We start from the raw sequence: 14,157 nt of genomic DNA on the forward strand, positions 1-14,157 counted from the left end.
AGGCAAGGTCTCATTTATTTTCTTAGATACACATAGCTTGTAGGAGATTATTGATTTGATACCCAAATCAACAGGAAAAACATTTTTACTGAGTTCTAATTGATTTCTTAGCAAATAATTTTAACTTGATTTAAATATCTTGAATCTTTTCAGATTACTGACCCTAACAACAGAAGATATGAAGTTCCCCATCAGTACGTCACAGGATTTACTCAACCAGCAGCAACGAATACAAATTATAACATAGAAGTGACTGATAATCCATTTTCCATCAAAGTAATTCGCAAAAGCAACAACCAGGTTTTGTAAGTGACATCTTTTGATGTCTATATGCCTTCCAAAAGATTCTAACCTTTGTGCTCTCATTACAGACATCAAGAATAGAAAGGACTTGATTTAAACATTTTCCTAGTAGTTTTAAAGTTTCTTTCTTTTTCCAATGGAGTAGCTCCATGTGTGTTTGCCTCCTTAATGATATTAATATCATTTTATTACTGCAAAATGTAAGGGTACTATAGCACACTATCAGATTTTATAAACAAAAAGAACATAAGTTACTGAATATTCTATATTCTATTGATGAGTATATTATATTGGACCAAATACTGGCGTTGGGAGTAAGGGAGATTGATTTCAAATCTGATTTCTGACCATGGACAGAATCCCATAAGCCTGTAGAGCCACAGCTCTCTTATCTGTAAAATGGGGACATTTACTACTCAACTCATAGAAGTATTACATATTTTGAATATAATAAAATGGAAATCACTTTGTAAAGTTTAAAGCACTATTTAAATGTCAGTTATTATTAATCAGTCTTTGTCTGCCAAGTTATGGAGATAACATAATAAAAACAAGCAGTTCCTAAAACTAATAACTAAAAACTAAAACTAATTTTTATAATGTACATAGATTCACAAAGAACTCTATATATGTGTATATGGAAAAATATACACATATATAATATATGGACTGTACATATAAGCAATATTAATACATAAATATCAAGATATTATGTAAGATAGATAGACACAGACAGAAAGGCAGATAGAGAGATAACTCTTCTGAGCTTTGCAACTACCCTAAATGAGGTGCTGTCATAATCTCTACATTACAGACTAGTATAATGAGTCTTAGTTATTTAAAGGATCATGCACTTTACAAGTGGTTGAGAAAGGATTAGAGAGAATTCAAATTTGGTCTCTGACTCTAGGTCCAGTTTTCTAGCCATTATGGGCATTCAACTATCTATAATCAACAGTATAAATATCAACTAATTTAAATTTAGTTTTAAAAAATGTAACTTACTCTTTATTTTTATAAATTTCCAATACTCCAAATCACTTTGCTAGAAATACTGATTGAAAGACTGATAAAGAAATGTCAGTTGATCAGCCATTATAACTTAATGATTCAGGATGTGATTTCTGCAAGGGGTAGGTTATTCTGAGCACACAAAATAACTATCTGTGATTGTGTCTTGGCCCCTTCTTAGACTCTAACTCTTTGGAGAACAGGGGCTTTTTATTTTTAACCTAAACAGCACATTCCCTGGAGTCTTACACAGTGCTATGTGTAGAGAAGGTGCTTGAGCAAAGTGGATTGAGAGAATGAATGATTGAATTTGAATGTATATGTTTCAGTAAGTGATTATCAGCTAAAGATTTTTTGTCTGTAATTGAAAATATTTTATCAGCTAAGATAACAGCTCTTAGAGTTAGTTAACTTTTGCATGTCTTTTCACCTAGGGATGGGATTTGAACCCATGATTTCAATGATATGGGGAATGCTTGAATGAGGAAATTTCCCTTCCTAATGCATATCAATATCTTCCTTTCATTTTATAATCTTACAGGGCAACAAGCAACAATGATCGAGCTGTTATTATTAAGGGCTGAGAGTTAATGTGATAGGTTGTTATTGTTTGTTCTTCATTCTCAAAGAGGATGAAAGACATCAGGAAGGTGATGCCATGACTTGCAAGTCAATTGGATTTGAGTGAGGCAGGCTGTGCAGTCACCAGCCTCACTTTCTCCTCCAGAGTCATATGGATCCAGTGGCAAAATATAGATCAAAACAACTGGAGATGGTTCTGGATAAAGTGGGAGATGTTGGCCTTTTTAACCACTGTGATAAGAGTCATCTAGTGAACAATAAAGTCTAGGGTCATATATTCTGAATGTCAGATGAAAGACTTGAATGCACTCTTTCTAAATGAGGCCAACTGTTTTTCTCCTTTATTATTCTGTTTCTATTTAGACCTGTTTCATGACTACTTACAAACACAGCCACAACATGGCAGCCAAGTGACACAGTGAATAGTGTTGGACTTAGAGTCAGGAAAAACTGAGTTCAAATCCAAACCTTTACTAGCTGTTTGACCCTGCACAAGTCACTTAATCTGTCTCTGCTTCAGTTTCCTCATCTATAAAATGGGAGCAATAACAATACCTACCTCACAGAGTTGTTTTAAGAATTAAATAAGACAATGATTGTAAAGTGCTTTGCAAATTTTCAATTGCTATCTATCTATCTATCTATCTATCTATCTATCTATCTATCTATCTATCTATCTATCTGTCTGTCCATCTATCTCATTATATTTTTCAGGTTTGACACGAGCATTGGGCCTCTGGTTTACTCAGACCAATACTTACAAATCTCAACTAAACTACCTAGCAACTATTTCTATGGCATTGGGGAGCATATACATAAACGGTTCCGTCATGATACGTACTGGAAAAACTGGCCCATCTTTACCCGGGATGAACTGCCTGGTGATGTAAGAAATCATTTTCTGTGTCTTTCTATAAATAGCCAAGTGAATGTTAGAGAAGATTAGACATCTGTGGGTTTCCAAGCTTTATCAGCTGTTGTAAATTCCCAGTGAAACTTCTTAATAGCCAATAATATCTAGCACAATCATCTAGACGTGGCAAGAACATTTGCTGCCAAATCACAGGATGGTAATCCTTGTCTTTAAGAGATGGCTTGTTTACCATGATTATGAGTTCTGCTGATGTTTGATGCATCATAGTAATAGTAGCCATCTCTAAGCTGATTGTGAAAGCTAGATGATATATCACAGAGCCATGGGACTGTAGCTAATCTTACAGAGCTTGTTACTGTGTACATTGGTTATGGACATTGTCTAAGAGACATCATCAGAAGTGTGGGTAGCCTGGCCCTTGGACTGGCAGTTACATCAGAGTTATACAAATCCTTTCTAGCATTTTGGGGTCAATCTAAGTTTAATTGTCTCCTGGGATGACCTTCCAAACTCTAGACTCATTTCCATGGCATGATGAGATAAGTAAAATAGGCATATTTGTGGACATAAAGCTATAATAAAGGTTACGTTGCATTATTGTTAGAGAGCTTGTTGAAGTCAGGAAGATCTGGGTTCACGCTCTTTGTCTGACATACACATTAGCTGTGTGCTCCTGGTTAAGCAATTTATCTGGTTCCCATTTACACAATCATGTCAGCTTTTGGAAAAGTCTTCTAAGATTATAAATTGCAAAAACAGGACTAACTTGTAAATGCAGGTAATTCCATCACCTAGGAGTTCTGTATACTGATACAATTATAATTCAGTCTTTATATCCATATAGCAAAAGCCCATATTCTCCAGCTGCAGAGGTATGGGTGGAAAGATCTAAAAATCACAGTGAGGCTGGAAGTCATCCAGAGAGTAATCTTTTTACATTGGACACTGGCACTCCTAGACCTGACCTGGTTGACAGACCCTTTGTCTTAGCCTACAACATAAAATCTTGCAGCTATTTCATTCTGGGCTTTTGAGTTATAATGATGCTCTCTAACATGTCACCAACCCCTTGAATGTGGCTGGAGACAACTCTATGGAAATTGTTTTGGTTACAATTAGGGTCTAAATCCCAGAGTTTTTGAGAATGAGACTGTATGTCTTGCAGGTTCTTACTATGGAAATCAAAAGAAAATAAAAATGTTTTAAATGTTTCTTTAGCATCTCTGCTTTTTACTTTCCATGGATCCTAAAATTCCATGAATAAGTACTTTGCTTTTCTTCTAGAATAACCATAATTTATATGGCCAGCAGACATTCTTCACATGCATTGAAGATGCTACAGGACTGTCTTTTGGAGTTTTCCTAATGAACAGCAATGCAATGGGTAAGGATGCTTGGTCTGAACACATGCACAATAAGATCCTATCAAGGTGAATGCTCCTTGCAATAGTGTAGACTGAAACTTTGTCTACCTTTGTACATGTTCTCCCATATTTTTAGTACCACATGAAATCTATCCAGCAGGCAATGGGATTTTCCTTGAGTACTCTTAGCATTCTTGAAGGTGTTAATAGAACTTTTCAACCCCTTTCCATATCCCTTATTGTGAAAATGTGGCCATGCTTTACATCATTTCTCTTTTGGTAATTCTTGCTTGTAATATACTACACCTCCCTTTGGAGTATTCCTCAACTCCTATGCTTTGGACACTAAAATGCCTTGATTTCTAAACATAAAGCATCTGGAATAATATCAGTACTTAAAAGAGAGACTGGAAATAATTAAAATAACTGTGCAATTTCTTAAAAGCGATCTATACACATAACCACATACGCATACATGCTAGGTGGTGCAGTAGATAGAGTGCCAGGCCCAGGATGAACAAGACCTGAGTTCAGATCTAACCTCAGATACTTACTAATTATGTGACCCTGGGAAAGTTACTTAACCTTGTTTGCCTCAGTTTCCTCATAGGTAAAATGAACTGGAGAAGGAAATGGCAAACTACGTTAATATCTTTGTCAAGGAATAGGGTAACAAAGATTTAAACATAGTTCAAAATAACTAAATAACTGAAAACAAAAATGTATACATATTTAGAGAAAGAGCTAAAGAAGTGTGTGTGTGTGTGTGTGTGTGTGTGTGTGTGTGTGTGTGTACATATATTCAGGCTGCATCTGCAGTTCTAACTTATCAATAAAATCTTTTGCATTTCAGTAATACCTATCACAGAAATTTAGATATTCTAAACAGAGTAAATGCAAAATTATGGGATGATAATCTTCATCTTCTAAGAATATCTTTTGATATGATGTACACTTCAGAAGAAATGCTTCTAGTCTAGTTACAAGATTTCTTGTTTTGTATGAATATATTCACTACATTTAAATGATTAAATCTGCAAGGCTTCCCCCTAAAAAATTTTCTATCATCAGAATACTTGCTATTCCTTATCCTTTTTTTTTTGTCCAATCAAAATACATTTTTGGAAATAGATAGCCTTTCTGTCACTTTACTTTTGTAGATTTAAAAAAACTTAGAATGAAAGTATATGAAGGGAGATTAATATTTGTAGTTCTGTTCTAATCAAGTTAAAATATTTGGCTAGAGGTACAAATTTGTGGGTGATGTTAGATTTTCTTTTCCTTTAAAAGTACAAAATGGATGGGTGGAACTCTATTGATAGCCTGTCATCTCTTGACAATGATCTAAATTATGTGTATTAATTATTTTATTTGTGCATATCACTTTACTTTTGACATTTGCTTTTAATTTTTTTTTTCTACAGAGATTTTTGTCCAGCCAACCCCTATAATAACTTACAGGGTGATAGGTGGAATTCTGGACTTTTACATTTTTGTAGGAGATAATCCAGAGCATGTTGTCCAACAATATACTGAGGTATGACTTAGACTTCCAAGAATTCTCTTTCTTCTTTCCTGTTATCAAAAGTGTGTAAGGATTGTCTCTAATATATATTTCAGGTTGCTTTTGCCCTCTAACAAACACAAGCCTAAGATACTTCAAAAAAATATCTCCCTTGACAGTTGATAGTATGTTAGACATATCTGGAAAGGGGCCTTAGGAGCCATCTAGTTGAACCCTCTCATTTTAGAGGTGGGGAAATTGGGGCCCAGAGTCACAGAAGTAGTGTCAGAGCAAGCCCTCTGGTCCAAGTCTTTTAATTTTCCCGTTTCAATCAATAAGCGTTTATTGTCCACCATCTCCTGGGTTCTGTCCTAGCAGCTAAAGAATTCAAGGACAAAGAGTTAAACAGCCTCTATTACCAAAGGGAATGCATTTTATTGGGAAACTGGATGTGTGTAAATAAATATATAGAAAAAAGTCATCTCACTTACCTTATGTCAAGCTAAGTGTTGGAGATAGAAATAAAGGCAAAAATCTTGCAGGATGTGACATTTTCCTGGGGAGAGGAGATGCAAACAAGATTGAGTACTGGCTTTGGAATCACGAAGACTCATCCTCTTAAGTTCAAATCTGGCCTCAGACTCTTACTAGGTTTGTGACCCTTGGCAAGTGACAACCTTGTTTGCCTCAGTTTTCTCATTTGTAAAATGAAATGGAGAAGGAAATGGCAAATTTCTCCTGTATCTTCCCCAACCAAACCCCAAATGAGGCAATGAAGGCTCAGATGTGACTGAAGAAATCATTGAACAACAATAAACACAACAACATTATTCATAACCATAGGGAATCTCAGATGGAAGACACTAGAATTTAACTGTAGAGGAAAGACATGTATAAGAATAGTTTTTAGTTGAGACATGAAGGAAGTCATAGCAGCCAAGAGCAAGAGGAAAAGAGGGAAACCATTTGGGGCATAAAGGATAGCCAGTGGAAATGCATGGAATAAGGACCTGGAGGTTCTTGTGTGAGGAATAGCCAAGAGGCCACTGTTACTAGCTGGATTGTAGAGTATGTTGAGGAAAGTAAGATATAAGAAAATTGAAAAGAGTGTAGAAGAGTCAGGTTATAAAAGAGCTTTAAAAGTCAAATAGAGAATTTTATATTTGATCCCAAAAGCAATAGGAGAGTATAAAAGAGTATGTAGACAAATGAAGTAAGTGAGTGCCATGGTCATCCCAGAAAGAATAAATCTGAATACATGTAAGGTACTTCTATACATGGCTATTTAGAATGGAAAGCACTACAGCTGAGCAACTGAGGAAAGGCTTCATGTAAGAACTGATGTGTGTACTTGAATCCTTGGTATATCGCACAGTATATGTCTCAGAGATAGTGTTTAGTGAACACTTCCTGATTAATTCAATTACAATGATCTTTCCAAGGTAATTTTATTCTTCTATGTCAATTGTTGTATAACTGTTATGTATTTACTTAAAGTTTATATTTGTTGTAAGAAAGTAGAAATATTTGTGATTACATATTTCTTGCTTCTGACATTATAGTTTACTAATGCTCAACCCTTCAGAAGCGCGATACCAAGTCTCTTTTTAGTCACATCCTCTTTGGACAGAGGGAAAATGCATGTCAACTTCAGAAAACAAGAGAGGGTTGAGGTATAGGAGCTAGTAGCTGCTTTCAAATCAGTGCTCCAGAAGTCCCTGCAGGGTGAGGCTCTAGAAGATTATCTCAGTGGACAAACTCCAATAAGCAAAAACAAATAAAAACCATTTATTAGAAAAGATCATAGATTGAGAGCTGGAAGTAACCTTATAACCCAATCTAGTCCAATCTAGATGGATATAAGCATATAAAGAAAAGTCATCAAACCTACTATGTGTCAGGCTGTATGCTAAGTGCTGGAAATATTCTAGCTCAGAGATGTTAAGTGATTTGGCTAAGATCACCATAATTAGCAAGTTGCAGATTTGTGACTTGAACTCAGCTCCTATAATTCCAAGCTCTAGACTGTTCAATAGGCAGCTTCTCTCTTTCTTCTATATGCCTCTAGATAGTAGAACTTTCCAACTGCTTTGTTTTTTCAGAAGAAACTGAGATTCCAGCTGTTGAATCCTGTTGTGTATATGTGGGTGTCTGCAAATTTCTCCTGAACTGCCTTAGAAACTGTTCTCTTCACTGTGGCTGTGATTGGATTTTGTTCATTTTGGGGGGGAAATGGCATAAGGGAGATGTGTGAGGTCACCTTACTGCCATTCTAGTTTTCCTTCTCTCCATTCTTTTGCATGTTTCATTCCCCACGTTTTCCTCCCCATTCATAAACGTCAGATATCTGAAGTTCTCTGCCATTTTGCTTACACCAATTTAGCTTGAACTTAGTGTTCAATAAAACTTGAATGTAAATGACATTTTGAGCAGTTCAAGAGAAGTTTTCTCTACACAACTGTTAATCAGGAAGCAGTTATAAAGCTTGGATGAGAAGAAAATATCTGGATTAATTGGTTTGTTTTAATCAGTAATCCTTTTAACACTAAAATTGTGTGTCAACTTTTCTTTTTTTTCACTTTTGAAATATTTTAGCAGTGTCTTCTTTGCATAGACTAAGGGAGATAGACATTCTTTCTGGGGTTTCTTCTTTTGTTGAACAAGAAGTCATTAGTAAGAGTGTATGGTTAGCATAATTGTACTGATCATGCAGTTGTTTGCTCCATGGAGGTTGCAGGAGAAGGGATACAAGGGGATTAGGACAGTGGGAAATTAACTTTGGATCTTAAGAAGAGAAATTGGGCATAGTTACCTGGCATAGGTAACCCAAACTTGGGGATCTCAGAATAAAACAAAAAGATGGTCCATTAAAAAATTTTATAACTAACTGTGGTCCATACTATGACATTCATTATTGAGAGGGAACAGAATGACTGTCACTATTTTAAACATTTCTTTGTAGTTTTACTTTGCAAATGTCTTCTTATGCAATTATGTGTGGATTTTATGTTCCTCTCCTGAATATTCTTTTCAATACTTTAAAATGATTGTTCTTTTTTTAAATTCTCTGTTGTAGTCTTTTGTTCTACTTTTCTGAAATTTCTCATGGCATCTTTGCAGGTATTGAACATTAATTGTTTAGTTTTGAAAGATGGAAAGGAAATAGGGATAGAGAGTCAAGAGCAAAGAAGGAGAAAGGAGAATGTAGGATAGAGGAACAGAAGGAAAATAGAGTAAGGCTCTCATTTTTGCCATGCCATAATATGTTACAATATATTTAGAGAAAACTGACACATGACTTCTCAGAACGACATTTATAGTATTCATAGTACACTAGCGTTGTGCACTGAGCAAACTCCTTTAATCTATTTGCTTCAATTTCCTCAACTGTAAAATGAGAATAATAAATATTCCTACCTTCCTCCCAGGATTGTTGTGAGGAGGACAATGCATGACACAGATGGGTCTTGTTTCCTTCCTTCCTTCCTTCCTTCCTTCCTTCCTTCCTTCCTTCCTTCCTTCCTTCCTTCCTTCCTTCCTTCCTTCCCTCCCTCCCTCCCTCCCTCCTTCCTTCCTTCCTTCCTTCCTTCCTTCCTTCCTTCCTTCCTTCCTTCCTTCCCTCCCTCCCGCCCTCCCTCCCTCCCTCCTTCCTTCCTTCCTTCCTTCCTTCCTTCCTTCCTTCCTTCCTTCCTTCCTTCCTTCCTTCCTTCCTTCCTTCCTTCCTTCCTTCCTTCCTTCCTTCCTTCCTTCCTTCCCTTCTTCCTTCCTTCTTTCCTTTTCTCTTTCCATCTCTAATTCCATCCTTCCCTTCCGTCTATCTTTCTTTCCTTTAATTCTAAGGAAAAGCAATGATATTGATGATCAAAATGAGACATCTTTCTCTTACTATGACTAATTAAAATTTTTCATGTCTAAGTTTATTGGACGGCCAGCAATGCCTTCATACTGGAGTCTTGGATTCCAACTGAGCCGCTGGAATTACGGAACTCTTGATGAAGTGATAAATGTGGTGGAACGAAATAGGGCAGCTGGTATTCCATTTGTAAGTGGAGCAAAAATTTTTGAACACACAGATTCCTATACTAACAATCCTATACTGAATGAAAATATTAAGAAATTTTATTCTAAGTTTTATGATATTTCTTCCTTATGTGTCCTGTAAATTCTATTCATTTCCCATATTTTGTTGTAATTCAGAATTATAATATACTCATGCAATGATTATAATAACTTCAGTGAACGAAAAATGTTGGTTATATATGAGTATATTTTGAAAATCACCCAAAGTACTTATCATATGCTATTTTAATTGTGCTGAATTGATTTTAAGTGATGACTTCCCAAAATAACAATCGATAATGAATCTTTAATAATTGTATAAAAAAGAAAAATAACATAAATGTTGTAGGTAACAAATTGAAAAAGCACTTAGATTTTTTTTAAAGTATCACTTTTCAATTAACATGAATTAAATAGATTCTAATAGAAATAATATGAATAAAGCTAAAAAATTTGATTTATAAAAATATTATTACTTATTTTTTACTTGTAATCATATTTAGTCTAAATCAAAATATTCTTAGTGGACATAATTGAGATTTCAATAATATTAACAATAAAAATTTCCATCTTAAAGTACAATATTTTAGTGTCCTGGAACCCATTGCTTCTTCACTAATTACTGAAATAGATTTCATTAACATCTTTTTAGGATGTTCAGTTCACTGATATTGACTATATGGAAGAAAAGAAAGACTTTACTTATGATATGGAAAAATTTTCAAAACTCCCTGAATTTGTTCAAGATTTGCATGACCATGGACAGAAATATGTCATCATTCTGGTAATGATCAAATATATAGGCTTTTTATAAATCTTCCTTGGAAAAATTAGCAGATTGCTCTAATATTTCTTCTCTTTTATTATTAGGATCCTGCCATTTCTATAGAAGGGTTACTAAATGGTAGTCCTTATCAGACATATGAAAGGGGAACAGCACAGGATGTGTGGGTGAAAAAAGCAGATGGGGTAACACCGCTCATTGGAGAGGTAACTGTGGAATTCATAGTCATTAGGTCTAATTCTAATATTCCCTTATCCTATTTTTTAGTACCATAAAGTTTATCTCAACTGATACATTTGATTTCAAAGGCAGATTATATATTCTCTCATTGACAGAAAAGGTACAGATACAATAATAAACTTGATGTGGAGTTGTAAGGGAGTTTAGAGGCCAGCATTGCCCTACTTCCTCATTTTACAAATGCAGAAACTTAGATAAATATAATTGTGATGTCTTGGCCAAGGTCACACAGAATTAAGTGGGAAAGACAAGATTCAGATTCAAATCCTTTTACTCCAGGTCTAAAACTCTTTCCATACCAAACCAAAGATCTTAAAATTACAGCTGAAAGCGACCACAGAATATCATCTAAGAACGATTTCTTTTTAAATGAGGAATCTAAGGTCTGGAAAAGTCTTTGAACTTAACCTTAGAGAAAGTAGGGAGAGAGCTGAGATCTTGGTCTTTTGATTCATTCATTTTTGTCTTTACTCCTAGGAATATAGAGCAGATAAGAAGTGTCAACGTGGATTCACTATGGTTTCACCTTTTGCTTTCACGTATTCTCTGGTGGAACAGGAAATGTGGAGAAATGAAAAAAATATCACAATTATTAATGATAATAACAAAAATGACTGATCTATAGGGAGGAAAAGATAAGGACTCAATCAAATAGATTGAACTGCATTATTCAGAGAAGATGTAAATCACAGTATCTGATTTCACTTATGCTTTGTATTCATCCTCCAAAATCATAAGCACCAAATCACATCATTTATAGATATGCAAATACCAGATAAAATTGTCTATTTCCTTTTGTTTAGTATCTTTCTAAAGATATTAAATGGAGGCAGGCTTTCCCTGTCTCACTGAGGCGATCTACCACTGGGCAATCGGGGTGTAGTAACTAAGTAGTACAGAGCACTTGACTTTGAATCTGGCCCATCTAAGTTCAAATTTTACTTCAGATACTTACTGCTCATGTGATCTTAGATGTCACTTAAATTTGCTTAACCTCAATTTCCTCATCTGTAAGATGGGGATAATAATAGCACCTGCTTCTCAGGGTTGTGAGGAGGATTAAATGAGATGACACATGTAAGAGCTTCACAAACCTTAAAATGTTATACAAATGTGAGTTGTTATTAATATTAGTAGTAGGCTTGAGTTCATACCATTTGAGGACCCATGACAGGCAAGGACTGAATTCTAGAAGCTTTTCACTATATCATGCTGCTTCTGGTATTTGGCATGAAGCAAAAATGCTCATCCCTTCAGTGAATGAAGGTAGACTGATTAAAATAATAAAAAAAATCACAGCATAAAGTGGGTATGAACAGTACATAGAAAGAACATACAATAGATCAGAGAGTTACGGCTTACGTCTTAGAATGTATGCTTTCTAAGGACAGGGATAAGGCTATTTTTCTAGTCATCAGCATTATTTATTTCTTTGATCCTCAGATCCTGTTCAGTTCTTGGAATATAGCAAGTGCTTGATATGTCCTTTAATTGAATTGAAAAGTTCTAGAATTTATAAGGAACAAAAAATACCCATAGGTGTCCTTGTTCAATGATCACAAAATTTAATTTTTAGCAGCAATGTAAGCACTGTTTCAGATATGTATCATGATAATCATGCCATTTTAGGGTATCTGTTCATAGAAAAGAGTACTAGGTATTGGCTGGGCTCTTGCATTATGCAAAGGGTATGGCAGTTACAAGGCCAAATTCTGGAGCCAAATTCCATAAGATCCCACTGTTAAATTTTCAGTGGGAATATTTACACATTGGAAATCAGCTAAAGATACAAATCAGGACTTGATTTTTTACTTTGTTGATTATCTAGACTTAAAAATGCAATGGAGAAAAGAATAATGTAGTTATAACTTAAAAATGCACTATAAGTATTTTTTTTTTTATTTTGGAGAGCTAGTTAAACATTTACCAGAACATCATTTCTTTTATCTAATGAACCATGATCACTGACCAGAGTTGTACTGAGCTATGAAGATTGGAAAACTGCCTTGAGTATGGCATCACTACAGTGATCCTGTTAGAGCAGGGGGAGAGGGAACCATGTTGTCAAATGAAGGGTGAATCAGCCAAGGTCAGAAACAGGGTCATTCAGAGCTCCCAGGCTAATCAACCTGGGTGAGAAAGGGAAAACCCAGATGAAAACAATAATAAATAAAATAAATTAAAACAGATAATTTTTTCCTTATATTTGCAAATCTATAAATAATATATGTTTTGATCCTTACGACTTTGGAGGATGAACACAAAGCATCGTTGAAACCATATGTCACAGAAAAGAACAGAAAGCTATTTCAGGTCAAACTTGCCAGGTGTTTGCCTCTGAAATTTTTAAAGTGTCTTTTTTTCAGAGTTAAAGCAAAGCAAAGGTACGTAAGGTGCAGAGAAATTAAGTAGAGTGTCAGTCTGGCAAGACTGACCTCAAGTGACTTTCTGTAGATTTATTTAGATAGTTTGGTTCTGTGTTCCACTCAGATTACTTGTGAAGATCCAATGAAATCATAATATAAATATCACCTGCAATATGTAAAACACAATACAAAAGTTAGATACAGTAGATTTATTATAATTTAGGAGAGAGCAAAGAGAACAAAACAGTTCTCTTTCCTAGTATATCATATGCTTACTCACTCTTCATTCATGGCCGTACGTAACTGTCACAACATCATTACTCACTTTTGATTTTTAGGTCTGGCCTGGCTTAACTGTGTTTCCAGATTTCACCAAACCAGCATGCGTAGACTGGTGGGCAAATGAGTGCCTAATTTTTCACAATACGGTGCCTTATGATGGATTATGGATTGTAAGTAATTTTTTTAAAGTCACATGTCAGAAAGTCAAGGTTAAAAGATTGCCTAGCCATAGCCAAGACTGTTGAATCCTAAGACTTTTTCACCAACATAGGAGTTAATACATCATCTTTGTGATTCATATTGAAAAGAAAATTTAGGAATACAGATGGATTTTTTTGTTACTGTTGCTCTGCTCATAATTTACTAGTAACAGTCATTCACTGATATCACTTTTATTACTAACATGTAGTCTACAAATGTGGAAACTGAGATACCAGCTTTAAAAAAATAATCAATGGTCTCTATTTGTGAAACAAGTAGAATAGGACAGAGGTGTATGCTTACAGCTGTGGTACTGAATGTAGTGGTGATCAGACTCATGACCTAGGCAATATGCCTAGAACAGCCAAAATAACCAGGTACAAAATGAAACAGAAAAAAAATATGTTGAAAACAGCTCCTTCTCAAGAAATGCTAAAAATAAAAGAGGAAAATTTTGATAGGAGTTGCAATCAGTAAACATCTGTTTTTATATACAGTATGAAGCCTTGGAAGAGACAACTCTTTTACCAATTAGAAGTCATAATGTCTGTGATAGACCATATGCCACAAAAACCATGTTGCGATGG

General features: G+C 35.0%; 1 protein-coding gene across 1 annotated transcript in view; it reads left to right on the forward strand.

The window, feature by feature from the left end:
* The window catches only part of SI (sucrase-isomaltase), a 106,823-nt gene that overhangs the window by 7,795 nt on the left and 84,871 nt on the right, over positions 1-14,157 (forward strand). The window contains exons 5-12 of the mRNA XM_072621530.1: positions 154-305; positions 2,611-2,782; positions 4,055-4,154; positions 5,559-5,671; positions 9,555-9,680; positions 10,350-10,481; positions 10,568-10,687; positions 13,426-13,539. Coding sequence (XP_072477631.1) covers positions 154-305; positions 2,611-2,782; positions 4,055-4,154; positions 5,559-5,671; positions 9,555-9,680; positions 10,350-10,481; positions 10,568-10,687; positions 13,426-13,539 — 1,029 coding nt within the window. The remainder of the gene's footprint in view (positions 1-153; positions 306-2,610; positions 2,783-4,054; positions 4,155-5,558; positions 5,672-9,554; positions 9,681-10,349; positions 10,482-10,567; positions 10,688-13,425; positions 13,540-14,157) is intronic.

This window comes from Notamacropus eugenii, chromosome 6 (assembly GCF_028372415.1).
Source record: "Notamacropus eugenii isolate mMacEug1 chromosome 6, mMacEug1.pri_v2, whole genome shotgun sequence".
NCBI lineage: Eukaryota > Metazoa > Chordata > Mammalia > Diprotodontia > Macropodidae > Notamacropus > Notamacropus eugenii.